The following is a 19,347-nucleotide window of genomic DNA, read 5'->3' as shown; positions in this document are numbered from 1 at the left end:
ATACCTCTCAGAAAAAAACAAAACAAAAAAAAAACAAGGTCTCTTGAACAGATACACTCGAGTAGAACCACTTCAAAGTGCTTGTTTGCCTGACCAAGCTAATTATGGCATCAGGGCAATGAAATGTGTATGAATCTGCAGTGCCTTAGCGACGATGTGAGAACACAACAGCTCCTTCAGCGGCACATTTACCAGCCACAGAAGCCTGACATCTTTTAACAAATCGATGCGACTCAACTTGTGTGCCAGCAGTGTCAGCTTGTCATCCTTGATTGATTGAACTTATTGCAGCAAAATGAATTGTAGAGAGGTATGACATAAAGCACAGGAAGGAAATTAGCTTTTTCTTTGACCAACTTTGTGAAATTTAATTTAGTGCTTGACTTAACAGTGTGTATGTGTGCATGTATATAGTGTGGGCTGGGTAAAAACAGAGAAAATAATTAGCAGTAAGAGGGTTTTCATTCATCCAGCTCTCCATCATCAGAAGACTCAATGCCTGTGTGACTTTCTCAAGAATTTAGCCTATGTGTGCAGGCATACAGTTGAAGCTAACAACATTAGCTTCAAGTGTACATACTCAGTTGTCCAAAACATCACAAGAAACTAAACATTATTGCTACATCCCTGCAAAATAACAGTAAATCTGTATACAAAACATTTGATTCCACTTCGACTATGAAGTGAGCTGCTATTTGGCATTTCACCTGTTCATCCGTTTGCACAACAGGCTACTGACAACAACAGGGGGGATCAGATAACCTGGCTTTGTCCCAAGTTTTAAAAATGAGCTTACCAGAACCCTTAAATCTAACTTATTAACATAGTGTATCTGGTTTGTTTAACAGAGCTAATTGTAAGTTTTGCTATTGCTACATACCCACTGTTAGCATTAACAGGTGTACTTAACTAGTATAAAAGAAAGGTTCATCATCAAACTTCAATCCTTTACTCACCAAAAGCCGTCGGTGGAAAGCAATGTTAATGTTAACTGTTGTCTCTATCACATCTTTTCTTCCACTGGTGTTAGCACGCTAACCTTCTAGCCCTGGCCCATTTTGTCACTTTCCGATAGCGACTCACTGTAGCCTCCAATCTGTCCTGTAGACATAGCTGCTCAGAGGGCATATTATAACCTCTTGTCTTGTAAAAGCAGTGAAGGCTGAAGCTCTTATCAAGCATCAATCACCACCACCCGCTCCCACCAAGAAACCACATTCTGTGACATAAAACTTCGATGAACAAAACCAAAAATGTAAAAACTACAATTTGTGATTTTGGGGGAAGTTACATTTCTAGACAAACAACATTTTTTCCGTCTGCCCAGTAGGGTCTTTGTACAGGCATGAAGTGTTTACCCTAGCTTAGCATAAAGGTGAGAAACAGCTAGCTCCAGTCTGTCCAATCCTTATCATCACAGAGATGATTGTCCTCGGAGGGTGTGTTTCGCTAATAACCCATGAGTAAAATGGGTCAGCCATAAAACATCAGCAGAAACTGTTGTTAACTCCTAATGTCAGAAAGCTTGTTTCAAATCCTAAGTGGAACTCCAGCACCCCAACGCAACCTCCAGCAGTAATAAAACATAAGAGGACCTAATGCACATAGCCAGAAGGCAGCCGGGCCTTAGTCGTCACTGCGACTTAGCGTTGAGCCCTGCCAACAGAGGAGGCCATCCATAATTAACCCTGCACTGTCAAGTCAAGGCAGCAGTCATAACATGTCCTCACATGTCATTCTAACCTTTTTTTCCTGCATCGCTTTCTCTGCCGTCAACTCATCACCCACATCTGTCGTTCCCTGCGTAAGGACTGCTGTGAGAAAGGGCGAGGGAAAAGGCTTTGATCTGCTGTGTTTCCTTCACAGCATCTCTCTCACAGGCTTTGGACAGCAAATGTTACTCAGAACAGAGGGAGAAAAATGTGTTTCTCATTTGCTTTTGTTGAAGGTGATTTCTGTGATTTATTCCCTGTTAGAAGGGAGTGATTGAGCTATTTGGCTATGGGGTAATCATTGCTATCAACATCTGTTGTTCTCAGCAAAAACCAAAATATATTGTTTCATTTTCTCCTTCCTTCTCCGTATTCCTCTCTGTCCTTCCTAAATCTCAATAAATCCTTGTATGAGTAAAGATTTCATTAATTCCAGAGATGGGGAAATGAGCAATTAAAATGTGTGAATCAAAGCAGAGAAAGGGGAAAGGTATAGGGAGTGCAATTGACTGAGTCAAAGGGTCAGAGAGGGTAAGTCAGAGAGAAAGAGGGAACAAGAAAAAGAGCAAAAGACAGTGATTAAAAAGTGAAAGAGGGAGACTGATTTGCCTATCTTTGACTAGAGACCAAAATAAGAACCAATCAAATGTGTGAGGGAAAGGAAAGTGAGAAAAATGTAAGAGCAAGAGAGTCAAATCAGAGACGGGAGCCATATTCACACAGCGAGATGGCGGGTGAGATTCAAAGATTGATTTGCCTCAATCTGAAAACTGCAATATGGAAAAACAAAGTATGGAAGAGAAGGAAAAAAGGAATCACAAAGACGAAATTAAAAAGTTTTTAGTCACACTATGTCAGTCTGTCGTTCCACTGCTTTGGCTGAAATATCTCAACAAGTACTGGATGGATTACAATGAAGTTTTGTGCAGACAGTTGTGATCCATGGATTTGTAGTTTTAGGACTAAGTGTAACTTTGGTGATTCTCTGAGTGTGATTATTACAGTTATAATTGCATGCATTACACATGCACTGCATGCATGCACATGTGTAATTCAAGGTTATGTATGTAGTATGTGGAATAATTTACACATTAACACCAGTTTTCATAAGGATATTTATCCTAATCCTTTATGTTATAATTTAATTATTAGTCAATATTTGGGCTCAGTGTGGACCAAGACAGATGTCCACCTTGGGCTGAATTAGGAATTCAAATCAGATGGACTAATGTTTAACGCTAACTAGCAAATGTTAGCATACCCATGAAACATCAACATGTTAGCATTCTCCTTACGAACACATCAGCATGTTGACGTTAGCTCTAAGCCCTGCCGTGCCTATGTGCAGCCTCGCAGGGCCACTGGCATCTGTAGCTGTGGTCACAGGTACAAAAACAGGACCACTGGTGTCCAACTATCTCACAACACTTGTGCCAATAACTCCTCCCAAGAACCCAACAGCAGCCAACAGCACAAACATAGGGAAGGCAGAGGTTGGTACAGCGAAATCTGGGTTAGAGTTCAAAGGGCTGACGAGAGCAGGCACTGCTCTGATCTTTGGCAGGGGAGTTAAAACATTAACATTCACCCTGCACAGCCAGGCTTTACCCTGCATCTCCTCAAAGACAGGGAGGAGGCTCATACAGTATGTACAGAGGAGATGCATAGAGTATGTGTGGCATATATATTTATGTATAAATGTGTGTGTGTGTGTGTGTGTGTGTGTGTGTGCATGGTTGAGCCTCTAAAATGAGAGCAGTTCATGTATGTATGACAACATATGAAGACGGAAGCTTAGAAAACAGACCATTTATGGTGTATATGTTCTGGTTTCCTCACTCACCAGCTCCATCAGTGGAATTACTTGAGTCCATTAATCATTCCATATGAGTGGCTTGCATGGGTAATTGTAAATTAAGTGGATTACTGTGCAATATAGTCCCTGCGGGAATTAAAGAACCTCTGAATGGATGCAAAATCCTACTGTACTGTAGCCAGCAGGTCCCACAGCTGCATCAGCACTTTCTGAAGTAATGATATCAGAATGAGCTCCTTTAAATGATACTGATTTAATATCAGTGCGGTAGATTTAATGATACTGACACTCATTATGTTTCAGCTCCCTGAAGTGGGGCCGATGTTTCAAGTGATTGGCACATTCAGCCGCAAGTGTGCTTAAGAAGAGGTGTTTAATAGGACGAGCTTTAGACCTTTTCATAAGCAGGAATACTTTAATTCCATTCAGCCAAGACGGAGGCTTTGTCTTCAGCCACAAAGTTGAAAAGTAAGTAAGGACAAAGTACTGTATATGTAAAGTTGCTCTTTCAGGGCTTTGCGTAAGAAGAAACTACAAGATGCATTCTTTTTTCCTCCTGGCTTCAGTGGCCTCATACCATCCAAATCCCCCAAATCAAAATCCACCCTGAATGAATTGCGGCGGAATACAAATGAGAAAGAAGTGGCAGGGATTTCTGTTTTAATGAGGACAAAAGCCTATCACCACATCTAACCTGAAACGCTTCATTTGATGCTGCCTGCCAGCCGGCACTTCCCAGAAGTATTCTGGGGTTAAAATTCTAGAGTTTCAGCGCAGTTCGCTCAGGGCCCTGGCAACAAATGATGGCCTCCCTCCCACACCCCCGAACATTTAAACCCAGCTCAGTTTGCCCAAAGCAATCTCAGCTCGGGAGTCGAAAGGTCACTTTAAATAAATAAAGAATGGGAGATCACTAGGCATCCCACACACGGAGTGAGCAGCACTTTGAAAGGATAGCCAAGGCTACACCATTTAGCATTCAGTAGCCCGAAGCAATCCATGAGGCTGGCAGTCTGAGAACAGAAAGTCCAAGTCCAGATTGACTCCCACTCACTTGCCACGGCTACATCAGTCACAATGCTCTTTTAGCTAAATTTCCGGCCTGTTTGTCACTGCACTGTTTGCTGCTGTCAGCAATGAGAGGAGACGACTGGATGGAATGAATTGTTTGCCTCGAGTTTTCATTACAGTATGTTCATGTTTTCTATCTCTCTCAACTTTTCACCCTCCTTAAATTTTTTTGCAGGAATAAGCACCGGGGAAATAGCGGCACAGGTGACAAGACAAAAGATTGGACATGAATACTTGAAAAGCTCTGTGTTATTTTCTGAATCTTGCAAATACAAGCAGCGTTGTTGGGAAAGAAGAGCACACTCCCTGTGAGACCATGTAGACAAGATTACACACTACATCAGTGGAACTCTATTCTCAGGTTTTAGGAGCTACTTCACGAGCCTTTAAAAAGTAAACTCAGCTGGATTTCAGATTCGTTATTCACACCCTGTCCACACACACACACACACACACACACACACACACACACACACACACACAACAAAATATAGTCTCATGTGCATGCGCAAGCCGGGTACATGAATGCAAACACACACTGCAACCCCAGAGATACAGTATTTTTTGGGCATGAATGCTTATACACACACACACACATACACACACACACACACACACACACACACACACACACACACACACACACACATGCCCTTTGTCATTGCAGGAGCCCAGCTTGTTACATCATCCAGAAGGGAGTTTATCAGCGACTGATCAGCAGCAGCCTGAAGACTCTCAAAGGCTGTTTTGTCTTCCTCTTGCCTGAAACTCCCTCAACCCACAGATTACCTTCCAGCCGTGGGTATTTGTTTACCACGGCCTGAATTTGCAAGTCTTTATCATGGCTGCCTGCCGTCACTGAGGGCAAGTGCTTTACACGCAGCACCAGGAGAGTCAGAGCATAAACTGACTGTTCATTCCAGTCAGTCAGGACATAGACCTATTCAAATCACTGCTTTATATCATACTGGATATGTTCTTATAATTTATATCCAAATGGCAAATGATCTTCAAGGTCGATGTGTTTTGCTCAGAAGTTGCCATTGATTAATTTGGAAAACATTCAAATTGAATATCTCATGATCACTGCCTTATAGCAATATCTTTTTTTATTTTGTGGTTCCCGTGAATGACTCGATCTGCCTAAACTACTACAAAACAAGGCCTGTTCTTCATTGAAAACCACGACACGGAATATGTTTGACTTGCATTCACAAAAGGGTCAGAAACAAAAAAAAAAGAATTTCCGCTTCAGAAAACAGATGTAAACAAAAACAAGTGACACGTAAAAATGTAGGAAGGTTGTGTTACATGTGCATTGTGCTTCACATGTATTATCATTACATTCGAGTCACAGAGCTAAGCATTGGATTTTCCAAAGAACAAATACCTGCTGATCTTTGAGAAACAGAAGTCATTTAGCAGAACTTACTGCTGTTCTAGGGTTATTTGGAGAATCCTCAAAGACTCTTCCAATCATAGGGATAAAAAAAAAGTTCTTGTTTGTTGTAAAAAAAGAAAAAACTTTTAACCAGTTCCTCAAGTTGCAACAGTATTTCCTAATTCAGGTAGTTAGAAATGACACATGTCCTTGCACAAACAAAATATGCAAAAGTGGATTCATTTGTATGAAAAGATAAAACATTGGAAGGAAATGTTTCAGAAAATGTTTAATTTTATTTGATACAGAGAAAAGAGGTGCAGCTTTGCTCTGTGACTCAAATGTAATGGTAACACATGAAAGGCACAAAGTGAGGGCTACAACAAAGTAAGACACTGATTTACATCACCTTGCTAACTCTTTACACATTGGCACTGGGAGATATTTGCTCAAAAACTTTGAACTTCAACATGGTGTGTTCCATCCCAGCCAGTGTGTGGTTTCATATCAAAAGGAACTAATGATCTAACACTTGTGAGTGTTGCTCTTGGACAGAGTCCCCCCCTCCCCTGTATGTAGAATTTGCCACTTCCTGTATTTTTCTTCCTCCATTAGTGGAGCAATTTCCTGCTCCTACATGCTGACAGCATCATTTCATTTGGGCAGAATGGGAGAATCTACAGCGTACGGCTGCTCTTCTCTAATTCAAACCCACTGTTTGGTTTTGGCAGATTAAAAAAAAAGGAGGTGTTTTACTTTATAATTTTGCTTAGTCCAGCTTTTAAGGTTTCACAGCCGGCCAGGTTTACTCATCTTCTCATATCCCTGACCTGCTACAGCCCTCTGAAGGGGAGAGACCAGAGCGTGATTGAAGAGGGGAATTTTTCTGGGGTGGAAACATTAGAAGTGTACACAAGGAAGGATGAAGGAGTGGAGTGAGGCAAAGCTCGCTGGAATGACTCCCAGTCCTCACCACTGTGATGCAGAGACCACACAGCTACAAAATGTTCCAAAACAGTCGGGATACAGCGCCGTAAAACTCGGGGTATGCGGCGCCTTTTGATGGCGCAGCGGCGAACACTGCAGCCTGCGCTCAAGCTACTGCGTCTCTCCTTCTCACCTTCAATTAAGAGAAATGTTTAATGATGTGAACAACCTGCAATACATTAAGGGAGACGCAAGCACTTTTCAAGAGAACAAGTCTATTCAGAGTACACCATCTTCTCCGGTTAACACAATCTCAGTTTCAAGTGTCATTAAGGAACCCGACATTATTCCTGTTAGAGTTGCAAGCAATTAAGAGAAAAGTCCCTCGGGCATAAACAAAAGCAAGGCTCTCAAAAGAGAGGCAGTGTTGCCAAGTGTGCCAGTTGTGTGACTTTTCTATAAGAGTGCAGAGTTTAGATTTGTGTGAGAAGAAGCTCTGTGTAAATATAAGGCTACGAGAACCTGTTACGGCAGCACAACATGCCACGACATAGTCACAGTCGGACGATTCGGGATTTGCATGTTTCCTTTACTCAGCCCACGTCACTTTGCTATACGGATTGGTTAACATTGGATCGAGCAGGACAACAACACGAAGACAGGAGCAGCCCTCTGGAACAGCACCCAGGCCTCTTCATCACCAGCATATTCCGACGATGAGCGCTGGCCAACCACAGGATCCTGGCCAGTCTCCCAGTCAGCCCTGCTAATTAGTCCCCCTCTTCTGAGCTAATTGGCCGATAAAAAATTAGGATGGCCTCTTCACCCAGTCTGAGTGTTGTGCCACCAAATGGCAGTGGGGAGGATTATGCGGGCTTATGAGGCATGGTGACACTCAGTGAGAACCACTCCTCTGCTATTAATTTCCTTGTCAGGCACGTCGCCTCTGCTGTGCCACGTTGGTTTGTTAGTGGATACAGGAACATTTTAGCTGGAAGTTGACTTCCAACAACTTATTCTCATTGAAGACCTTCATATCCTGACTATTTCACTGTGTTTGTTTTTGGTACAAATGGACGATGAAATCATTTGAACAGATGCTGAGTCCTGGAGGCGATATAAACATTTCAACATGTTACATGCAAATCACACAGGGCTTATCTTACTTTAGTGGCTTTTGATTGTCTTTGCTCTGTCAGGACTGCAGGTTAGTGAATCTGGGTTTCCAGACTGCGGATCAAATTAGAGGGGACAATGTTTGGTGGGGGAAAAAAAACTCAGATGGGGCGACCTTGTGGTCTGGTGGTTGAGACACAGCAAAACACCATCGGACCGCAACATCCCTGATTTGATTTTGATATCAGCCATGGACCTTTGTTGCATGTCAAACCTCCCCACCCCTCCCCTCTCTCTCTCTCTCTCGCTACTCATTTCCTGTCTGTCTTTACAGCTGTTCAATAAAGGCAAGAAATAGGAAAAATATGATATGAAGGAAGAAAAAAACTTGGTTTACTAGTATGGGACAATAAGGTCTGAAAACACCAGACATTACAGAAAAAAGCAACTTCAAGATCTTTCTGCCGTTAAATGCATTAAACAAATAAAATAGACAAATAAAAGTACGAGGGTATGCTTCTATGCAACCTGTGAGTTGAATAAGATAGAAAGAAAGAAAGAACGAAAGAAAGAAAGAAAGAAAGAAAGCAAGAAAGAAAGAACGAATGAATGAATGAAACAAACAAACAAACAAAAAAACAAACAAAAGAGTGACTATGGAAACATGAATAATGCCCATAAAATATAAGTTAGAGTAAAGAGAGAAAATTTTACATTAGTGGAAAGTAACTAAGTACATTTAATCAAGTACTGACAGTATATCCTACTCAGCCTGAGTGTGTACAAGTCAGGTTGCCTATTGTACTTTGCTTGAGTATTTTTGAATTAAGATGTTCTAAGTAAAGCTGATGATGAGTTTGTTAGAGGTTGAACTACTGAGCGGTATAAAAAGTTGTATGTAAACTTCACTTTACCTTGACAACATTTAAATTCTGCTTTAATGTCGAGGAGTCTGTTTGTTCCAATATGATAAATACACTAGGCTGTAACATTTTGTGTAATGAGTATTTTAACTTTTGATACTGTCACCACATTTTGCTGTCTCACCCAAACAAGAATCTGAATGCAGGACTTTCACTAGTAGCCTATTTTCTCTTTGTGATACTTTTACTTAAGCAAAGGAAATCTCAGGTACTTCCTCCACCGCTGAGATGTAGACTGTTTAATCCAGATAGTATGAGAGCAAACGGTGTGTGTGTGTGTGTGTGTGTGTGTGTGTGTGTGTGTGTGTGTGTGTGTGTGTGTGTGACTCAGCCTGAACACAAAACACAACTGTGTCAATCTATTCTCCTTTTTTTTTTCTTTTTTTTGTTGTAGAGGGTGCTTTACTCTCCAGCAACATCTTCAAACAACTTCTACAGGCTTAACAATTAGATAATTTGCACATGCGGAGGACTCCGGTTATGAATGGGTGCATCCCCTCAAGTCCCGCCTCTTCCGTTCGCACAGACGGACCAATCAGCGGCGGCGGTGCGCATCGGTGGGACGTCACGTCAGCTGCCGTCGTGTCGGGATTGGAATGTTACCGACTAACAATCGGAACAACTGAGCACTCGGTAATTGGACACTAGGCTCAAGGAATCCCGTCTTTTTGAACATTTTCTCAGCCATTGACCCGGTCTTGAGGTTCGCGTTTGTTCGCCTCGTGTCGACCGGCTAACTTCGCCCGCTGCGTGGCTCCCCGCCGATGAGGTTTTTATTTTATATCAGCGAGCGTGTGTGTGGAGGTTGTAATAAATAAGAAGAGAAATGCAGGGATTCGTCAGGTTACAGTTGCACCGCTGAGCTGCCCCCTGCGCTACGACGCTTCCCCTCCGTTTTCTTGCCTCTCTTCACACGGGACCATGGAGTGATAAAAGAGGAGGAGGGGGGGGGATAGGACGAATTCACCCCGAGGCATTTGGATCAGAGCGCGGCGGCCACACCGACGGGCTTTTTTTTTTTTCTTTCTTTCTTTTTTTACACTCCCCGGTCAATGTGTTACCGAGTTTAACATCCAAACCGGGGTATACCTTTCCGTCTGGGAGAGCCTCGGGGACCCCTGCCGCTGTTCATCTTTGGGGGAGAGAGTTCCCAGACGGTTCTCGGACAGTTTTCCATTTGAATAGCCCCACACACACACACAGCCAGCCTGAATGAGGGTGAGAAGAAGCGCAGGGGAAGAGAGTCGCTGCATATGATTGTGTCCGAGAGGGTCCGGGCAGCACTGATCTTTTTAGGTGCGCCCAAGCCCCGCTGTAGGCGCTGCGCGATATGGTGAAACTCTACAGAAGAGGGAGAAAGGGACACTACTTTTAAAATCGCCCACATGCACTGGATCAATTGCTGGATTTGGGAACCGAATACGCAGAAGGGGGGTTGGGGATCCGTGGAGGCTGCCGGAGGATGGAGCGGTGTAGCCGGGGTTGGTGAGAGCCTAACTTCGGGCCACTTTACATTTCTTATTCCTAAACAACTCGCCCCTGTTCCCAGGACACATGCAGGCCAAAAAACGCTACCTGATCCTGCTCTCAGCCGGTGCATGTCTAGTGCTTCTCTTCTACCTCGGAGGGGTTCAACTTCCAGCGGCGAGCAGGAGCCGGCATGACCGCAGCCGAAATGGGTACCGGCCCGACCAGCCCTGGCCTCACTTCTCGGACCCTTTACACCCTTTCGTGCCCTGGGATCAGACGGAGACCGAGGAGTACAACCTGCACATATCCCCGAGGCAGAAGAGGGACGTCAACACGAGTGTTTACAAAGGCAAACGGTGCCGCATGGATTCATGCTTTGATTTCTCTCTGTGTCAGAAGAACGGATTCAAAGTTTATGTTTACCCGCAGCAGAAGGGGGAGAAGATCTCAGAGAGTTATCAGAATATTTTATCCACCATTGAGGGGTCGAGGTTTTACACCTCAGACCCCGGACAGGCGTGTCTCTTCGTCTTGAGTCTGGACACTCTGGACCGGGACCAGCTGTCCCCGCAATACGTCCACAACCTGAAGACCAAGGTCCAGAACCTGCCCCTGTGGAACGACGGCAGGAACCACCTCATATTTAACTTGTACTCGGGGACGTGGCCGGACTATACGGAAGACTTGGGCTTTGACATCGGTCAAGCCATGTTGGCCAAAGCCAGCATCAGCACCGAGAACTTCAGGCCCAACTTCGACGTGTCCATACCCCTCTTCTCCAAGGAGCATCCGAGGACCGGCGGAGAGAGGGGGTACCTCAAGTACAACTCCATCCCGCCTTTTAGAAAGTACATGCTGGTGTTCAAGGGGAAGCGCTACCTGACCGGTATCGGCTCGGACACCAGGAATGCCTTATATCACGTCCACAACGCCGAGGATGTGGTGCTGCTCACCACCTGCAAGCATGGCAAAGACTGGCAGAAGCACAAGGACGCGCGCTGTGACAAGGACAACGCAGAGTATGACAAGTAAGTGACAGTTACTGAAAAAGGAAAAAGCTTTTATTCGTATTTTTATTATTTTTCATTGTTGCTCTTCCACTTTTACGCACGAAATCAGTGCGCAAAGAGCTGTCATCCACACCGACAGCGCACCAGGCTGTGGAGTTCTCAGTGTGTGTGTGCGCGCGTGTGTGTGTACGTGCGCGCATTTAGATGTGTGAGCCATTCAGATTAACTGACATTAAGTTCCTCCTAACTGAAAATAAAGCTATTAACAAGTAACACCGAATATTAATTTACTCCCTCAATTTGCACATGGATTAGAATTAATCACCTGTTTAGTCTTGGAATTAAAACCTAGACTTAAGTGATGTAAAAAAAAAAAAAAAAAAAAAAAAAAAAAAAAAAAACATCTGGAAACATAACTGATTAACTGAATGATTATGAGCTTTATAATGATCCCCAACTGCAGTTTATAGTTGACCAGCCTCTTTATGTGTCACTACATGACTGGTTTTTACTCGCTCCACACTCCCTCTCAAAGCATGACATGAAAGATCTCCAGTTAGTCTATTAGCTTCCAGGACACCACCCCTGCCCTCTCCCCTCCTTCTCTTCCCTACTTTCTTATGAAGAAATTCACCCCCCCCCCAACCCACCCACCCCCCACCAACACCACTGCCACCACCTTCCTCTTCTAAGCTCCACTCATGGAGCACTGCTGCAGCCTCTCACCAGGATGGTTGCATGGCATGTTTGCTTTGCACCCTATGTTTTAGTGCAAATTTAAGGTGAAAGTCGAATGTGGGCAGTCTTTTTTTTTTTTTTTTTTTTTTTTTTTTTTTAAGCATCAAGTGTTACGGTGACCTTGTCCTGATAAAAATGCTGCTTCCCACACTTAAAGGTGTAGTTGGTGTCGGCTGCGGTGTGTAACAAGTTTGGTTGAATTATGAAGCGATTTAGTTGCGACTAAATCAAGCCATAATGGGTTAATTATCACCTTTAATTTCCAAGTGCTAGTGCCATCGGTTTCCACTTAGCCCCAGGACAGTTTGATTACCTCTAATTTGGAGGTCTCAGTTTTGTCAAGGTGGTAATTAATGATATCCACCTTGGGAACAGCAAGCTGTACTTGAATGGTTTGGGTATGTTTTTTAATATGGGGGCGGTGTCGTCTGATGTTTACATAGCTGGGTTACACGGTGAAACCCTGCTGTCAGGTTCACTCGTCTGTGAAGTGACAATCGGTTTGATCTGCATTTATCAAACCTGTGGATCCTATGCCTCTGTTGTAAAGCCTGGAGAAGCTCAGGCAGTTGATAAACAGCACTTGTCTACATTGTTCCTAGAGGGTGTGTCCTACCTGTTGTGTGTGTGTGTATGTGTGTGTGTGTGTGTGTTTGTGTGTTCAAGGTTAAGGGAAAGGACAGATGGGGAACATATGGAAAGTTAACCTACACATATTTCCATTCAGTCAGTCAGAAAGACAAGAGAGCAAGGTGCGAGGAGATGTGGTGGTGGGGGGATAAGAAGAACTTTTTAAACCAAACACATGTTTGGTTGAGAAGAGGAAGCGACTCTCCATTGAACTTGAGATGAACCCAAAAACCTCCAGCTCCTCCACAGACACACTGTATTGCCAGAAAAAAGGAGCCTCTAACAAAACTTCACAAGCACGCACTTGTCTGTCCATTCGTCATCCCTTTTTCTCCCCTCTCGCTCTCTCTTCTAACACACACACACACACACCACACCACACTCATTCTCTCCATCTCCGTCTCCCTGGATGCCTTGGGCTCGGTGTCACCCTGGGGAGATATGTCATCCATTATCTGACATTCCAGTCATCTCTTGGCAAAGCCCACCTCTGCTCCGCTCACGGCTCCTCTTTCCCCCAACGGATCCGGCCCTTTTTTTCCCAGAACCACCCCTCTGCCTCTGGAAACATCTCGCCACCATAATCAGCTGATTGACACAGCTGATCACCGTTGAGTTCAGGGAAAACTGGGAAGCGCTCTCTGACCCACTCTTTCCACTGTGATCGCGCATGTCATGGTTGATTTATTTTGTATTCAATACGGGCCTGTTTAGTCATTTCTTTCCCAACATCGATGACTACATCTGAATTCTGTTCCCCACTAAAACTCAATAAATCCAATTGTATTTTTACACAACACTTTTTACAGTGTTTAGATGTGGCCTGATTCTGGTCGTTGCACCGAACATCTCAGTGGTTTTCACACTTTCATTTGGACTTTTTCTTGTGACTTTAGAATTGATTTAGCTGGTTATAGCCTGTTATAATGCAAGCCTGCTTGGCATTTGTCAACACAGTGGAACCAATTAAATTTTAAAGCATTTCTTTTGCTCCTGTTATGATCAACGAAACCTGTTTGGATTTAATCAAAACTGATGCCTCTTCATTTCAATCTAATTTAAAACTCCTTCGGGTGCCAGCCCAGGCTTACAAAAAACCCTGACTTGCTCTCTCAGGTAAAGGCATCTATATGCAGCAGGCCGGCCGTTCGGCGTTAGCGCTCCGTTTCCAGGAGGCTGGGGGCGTGACGGTGGCAGGTGGGCAGGCGGTGCCTTACGGGGACGCTGTGTGCAGACTCAGGAATGCACACACGTGTCAGAGCAGCTTGTTAGCGGTTTGGAGAGGAAGCGCTGCCAAGGCAGGCTGACTGGCTGCCACAGTATATGTACATACCTGGATACTTCTTTGAATGTAGCTCGGTGCATACAGAGAGAGAGAGAGAGAGAGAGAGGGATGCAGTTGAAAACAGACTGTACTTGTAACACAAACGCACGCATACATGTATGTATATATGTATGTATGTATTTATGTATATATATATACTTATATTAATTATATATATATATACACACACACACACCATGGCTGGTGCTGCATCCAGGCTCGATCCTTGCCTCCTGACCTCTGACCCTGTTGGCTTCCAGAGGAATTGCTCTCTACTGAGGAATGCAGCAGCAGGAGGCCAGACTGGAAGCCAGATATGGGCACCTAAACCGGCTCCAACCCACACAACACCACACACACACCACACACCACACACCACACACAGACACAAATGCACCACGCTCCACACATTTATTCAATTGATTTTCTTAGCTGCAATAGCTTTCAATTGGAGTCACTGCTGGTCCACTTCCATGGCCAAACGCTATGAAAGGGCCCATTCACTGCTACATTATCACTCAGTTTTCAGGGCTGCTGACAATGATCTGGCGAAGGACAGTGAAAGGCTATTATGGGCTCGCCAATTGAAAAATTTCATATAAGTGGGATTTTGCTGATTATGCTGTTGGCGTGTGGTGACTAAACCACTTTTACTGACATTCTCTTAACTGGAAATGTGATTTTTTTTTTTTTTTTTTTTTTTTATTGTTTTTTCCCTACTGTGTCTTCAGTTGTGGGAACTCAAGTTTTCATTCCTTTTAAAAGGGAAGTCACTTTTGTGGCCTGCCACTTCCTGTTTCGGTAACGAATCACTTCAGGCATGGGTTTTTCACTGTATTATGTATTGAAAAAGGGCTCATCATCAGTAATAACCTATGTGCCGTGTACTTCAACAGTTTTCTATATAGTGGCTTACTGACGTCATATGTTTAACCCAACATTACCCCCACTCTGCGAGCAAAGTGCTCTGTATTCCACTTGCAAGCAGATTAGCCTGCAGATATCAAAAGTACAGTCTCATCAATATCACAAAGTCAACTGCTTCAGCACATCATTTATAACTATTGAGTGTTCCATTAAAGTCCGACTGCACACGCTCCTTTTATTTGCTCTCTGTGAAGTTTTTCCCTGGCTAACAGCAGCGTCATCATCCCCCCCTTTAATACTTAACCAGCTTTGTTGGCTCGTATTGACTTTTGACTTTAGCTACTTCACTGGCAGCTGCGCCGCTCAAGGTACCCCGGGGGACTTGAAAACTGAAAGAGAGAGGGAGGGTAATGAAGAGAAGTAGAGGGAGAGATTTAGAGAATGAGAAAGTCAATAGGAGATATAAGACAAAGTTGTCGCTTTGAGCAGGCCTGAAAGTAAGTGTGTGTGTGTGTGTGTGTATATAGAAGGGAGAAGAAGAAGAGCAAGGGGGTGTGAGATTGAGTGATATTAGCGCGAGGTGTATGTTGGGAGAGTGCTGCGTGAGGTGGGAGGAAAGAATGGAGAGTCCAGAAAATTGCGCGTGTAGTGGGATTTTTTTCCCATTAGGAGTCAATGACAGTAACATCAACCAAGCGCTGCAGCATTTTCATTTTCACAACACTGTGTCATCAGCACAAATTTTCCCACTTGAGAAAATCCTCTCAAATGCGTGAGCAGAGAGAGAGAGCGAGAAGAGGAGGGAGGGAGGGCAAGGATGGATGAGGAAAGGAAAGGGGAAACAGCCAGCTTCTAACACCCGCCACCCTCTATGCATGTTTTCCTCTCTTTCTGCTTTACCTCCTCTTACCTTTCCTCCCTTTGTTTTGTTCATCATACTTCTCTTTTCCTCTCCTTTCCCTCCTCCCCTTCTCTCTCTCTCTCTCTCTCCCTCTCTCTCTCAACACGGAAACACTGATGTGATTTGTCTCCGAGGTGGCTCCCCGCCACATTTCCATTTCCCTCATTTTTTTCTTCTTCTTTTTATGACGACGCGCTGGTTGACATTTTGTTGATACGATGCACAAAATGAGAGGCAGAGGCCGATCCGGGCCAAGTGAAAAAACCAGCAACACTTCCTCTCCGCTCTATCTCAGTAAAAACACTATTGTGAGTGGAATAGCAGCATTCACCTGCATGTCAGTGGACTTCTTCTGTTGGAATCTGCAGTCGCGAGGAGCAAGAGCAAACACAGTCATTGTTGCTACCTCGCTTTTGAAAGAGAGGTGTCACACTCCCAGGTTGCCATGTTTGTTTTTCTTGTAGTCAGATTAATAAATCATGAATATTTCATGATTGCCTGCCTCTCTCTTAGATAAAGTACCAAGCTCGTGATTGAGAATGTTAATGATGTGGAGGATAAATAGTTTGAATGTGGTGCAGCTTAATTAGGACTCTTTGATATTTTGGTGTGTGCGTATGTGCTAAGATTTGCAGATTTAAGCCTATAACTACATAAACCTCTGTTTGTTATTTTATTTATCAGGTTCTCTATCGCTCATCTCCTCTGACTTTCACTCGCTCTGCTCTTTCCTCACTTTGATGACACAGTGTGTGTGTGTGTGTGTGTGTGTGTGTGTGTTTGTCTCTGAGTCAATTCAGCTTCGTTTGGTTTTATCTGCGCGCAGTCACCGTGTGTCACGTGACAGAAGTCAGCGTGGCTTCATCAGTGTTCCTGTCGGCACCTTTTCATAACTGCTATTTTCTCAGCAGTTGTAGACTCTAGTGACACAACAGCTGTTACAGTAGCTTGCATTATATTATTCCACCTTATAGACGACTGGTTGTTAATAATTGAGGTTTTCATACCACTGTTTTCTGTATTATGCTAAAAAAAAAATTACTAATAATTAACAATCTAATTCCATGAAGCTCATTAGTAACTTTGGGTGAACACATCCATATATGAGGGCACAGGGTTGTTGATAGCTGTTTGTCGGTTGTACTATGTTTTTTGAATATCTCAGGGCTGCAGTTTATGTTCATCACTGATCAATATATTAAATTAATTAATTGGATGAATTTGTTTGTGGTCCGATAACATCTTTGCAGAAAGTTTCAAAGCCTCAGGTGGCAACTTTTAAACATGTCTCAAAGTTTTGGTCCGACGCTTCACACTTTGAGAAGCTGAAACCAAGTGATTTTTTTTTGGGGGGGGGTTATTTTTCCGGAATTTTTCGAATGATTGATCGATAAATCAAAACTGTAAGTGTTTAACTTGATGTGATAAACTAACTCTAGCTGTGAGTTGTGAGTACTCATTTCAGCTCCACTAATCTCAGATCTGTTGTTCCAAGTTTGTGTTGCCCTACTTGTTTTGTCTGCTGTGATTTGGCTGTCATCCATGCCATAGTCTGGTGTTGTGAACGCGCGCATCCCTTTGTCTTGTCTTCATACTGTGGCAGGCGCGCGCGGTGTGTGTGTGTGTGTGTGTGGGTGTGTGTGCGCAGGAGTGACTGGGGTCAACGACCGCTGTCCTGTCCCCTTGCGAGTGACGAAGGCAAAAGCCCCGCTCACTGACCCACATTCATTGCAAGGGATTTACCAGCGCAGCAAGCCGCCCCTGGGCCTAGAGGTGGTGGGTGCGTGGCCGCGGCTGTGGGCGCTGGAGGGTGGGAAAACAAGAGAGGGAAAGATTTGGGGGCGATGGACCATGACTCAGCTCACACACAACAGCACAACACACACAACACGCATACACACACTACTGCATTGTATCAGACAGTGAAGCCCGAGTGAAAGCATCCTGCACCCCCTCCGACAGGCCAGCTGCTGGCTAGTTGTGGAAGAGAGATTGATCAGCTGGGAGGGCTCCCCCAAAATGAATAACGATGAGGTATTTAGCACAGCAGTTAGGCGAGCCCCTGGAAATCATTTTCCTCTGTTAAAAGTGCTCACTTCCACTCTGGAGAAAAAAAAAAAAAATGGTCCGAAGGCTTATTGTGCTGCCGGTCCAGGGTAAAACCAGTAATTTTGCAACCAGGAATGAGGAAATAACAGGCATCAGAAACCGTCCATTTTCTCCGGACTGTCGGGAAATGTTTAAGGAATGAATTAATAAGAGACACAGGCAACAGTGGTAAAAGTTGTAAATCCCGCCCGTCCTCTCTTCCTCTCTCTTTTATCTTTCGTCACTTCTTTGAAGGCACACTCATCCCTAACTAGTGCTAGATACAGTGATTGTAAAAATTGTGGCAGACAGGCAAGGCGAGTATCTGCGCAGTTTCTGGATGGTCTTGAAGCGTCGAGAAAGAACGAGAGCGCAGCCGAGCGAGAGAAAGAAAAGAAGCGATTGCGTCCTCAGTGAACGTAAAAACTAATGGGATGTGGACTGGCTGAGGCAAAAAGTGATGATCAGGACAAGACACGTTGATTGGCTTCTCATTAAATTCTTTTGCTGAGGAGGGATTGGGAAAAGAAAGATCATGGCTGCTGTCTGGCCAGGTTTAGTGAAGCACAATGAGTTCTGAGTCTGACATCTGTCTATTTCTTTTATTCCTTTTTTTTCTTTCTTGTAAGGCAGAGAAGACGACACTATTAACAAAAAAAACAAAAAAAAAAAAAAAAAAAAAATCTCTCACGTCTCAGGCTTTCTTCCGCATCTTGCATGAGGCATTCTGGGACGGGCAACGCTGCTCTGAGCGTACATTCCCGCCCCCCCCCCTCCATCATTCCAACACTGTTCCCAGGTTTGCAGTCGCCACTGCACTGTTTTGCCATCGGCCCCTTGGTTTTTGTTGTGTTTTTTTTTGTTTGGGTTTTTTTTTACTTATCGAAGAAGAGGGTGGGACGTGCTCTGACTGCACTTTTCGCCAACTAACAATTTCTCACAGCAAAAATGTGTTTCCTTACTTTCATAACTGATGTTCAGTGCAATGCAAATTTTAGGGAAAACTGTCTACATTGTGATTTAAATTGGGATCATTAACTTTAAAGATGCTTCTTGACAATATTTGAATCCTCTAACTAGATGAAAGAGAGTGTTAGCTCCCAAGAGCCGTTTTAGCATCCTTTAAACCCATTATTTTGATTTATAAACCCCAAACAAAAACATATCCAATCACACTTTATTAGATGAACTCCACACCTTAGTCGTCTGTATCGTTCTAGCTGAACAAAATACCATAAAAAGGATCATTTTCTTGTTGTCTTGCATTTTGTTCCCGCCCAGCTGGGGACTAATTTTTGCTGAGTTAAATTTTTAAAAAGAAAAAAAAAAAAATCCGGGCCTCTGCCCGGTTGAAATGAAAAAATCTCTCTCTA

At 43.8% G+C, this 19,347-nt stretch overlaps 1 protein-coding gene across 2 annotated transcripts in view; it reads left to right on the top strand.

Moving 5' to 3' along the window:
* The first annotated feature begins 10,030 nt into the window (after positions 1-10,030).
* Positions 10,031-19,347, top strand: part of LOC111222995 (exostosin-1b) — a 140,803-nt gene continuing 131,486 nt past the window's right edge. For both annotated transcript variants that reach the window (XM_022746945.1, XM_022746946.1), the window contains exon 1: positions 10,031-11,444. In XM_022746945.1, the coding sequence (XP_022602666.1) occupies positions 10,501-11,444 (944 nt within the window). In that variant the 5' untranslated portion in view covers positions 10,031-10,500. The remainder of the gene's footprint in view (positions 11,445-19,347) is intronic.

The sequence above is a fragment of the Seriola dumerili genome, unplaced genomic scaffold, assembly GCF_002260705.1.
Source record: "Seriola dumerili isolate Sdu_G_001 unplaced genomic scaffold, Sdu_1.0 BDQW01000110.1, whole genome shotgun sequence".
NCBI classification, from domain to species: domain Eukaryota; kingdom Metazoa; phylum Chordata; class Actinopteri; order Carangiformes; family Carangidae; genus Seriola; species Seriola dumerili.
This window is presented reverse-complemented; position numbering and strand designations above follow the sequence as displayed.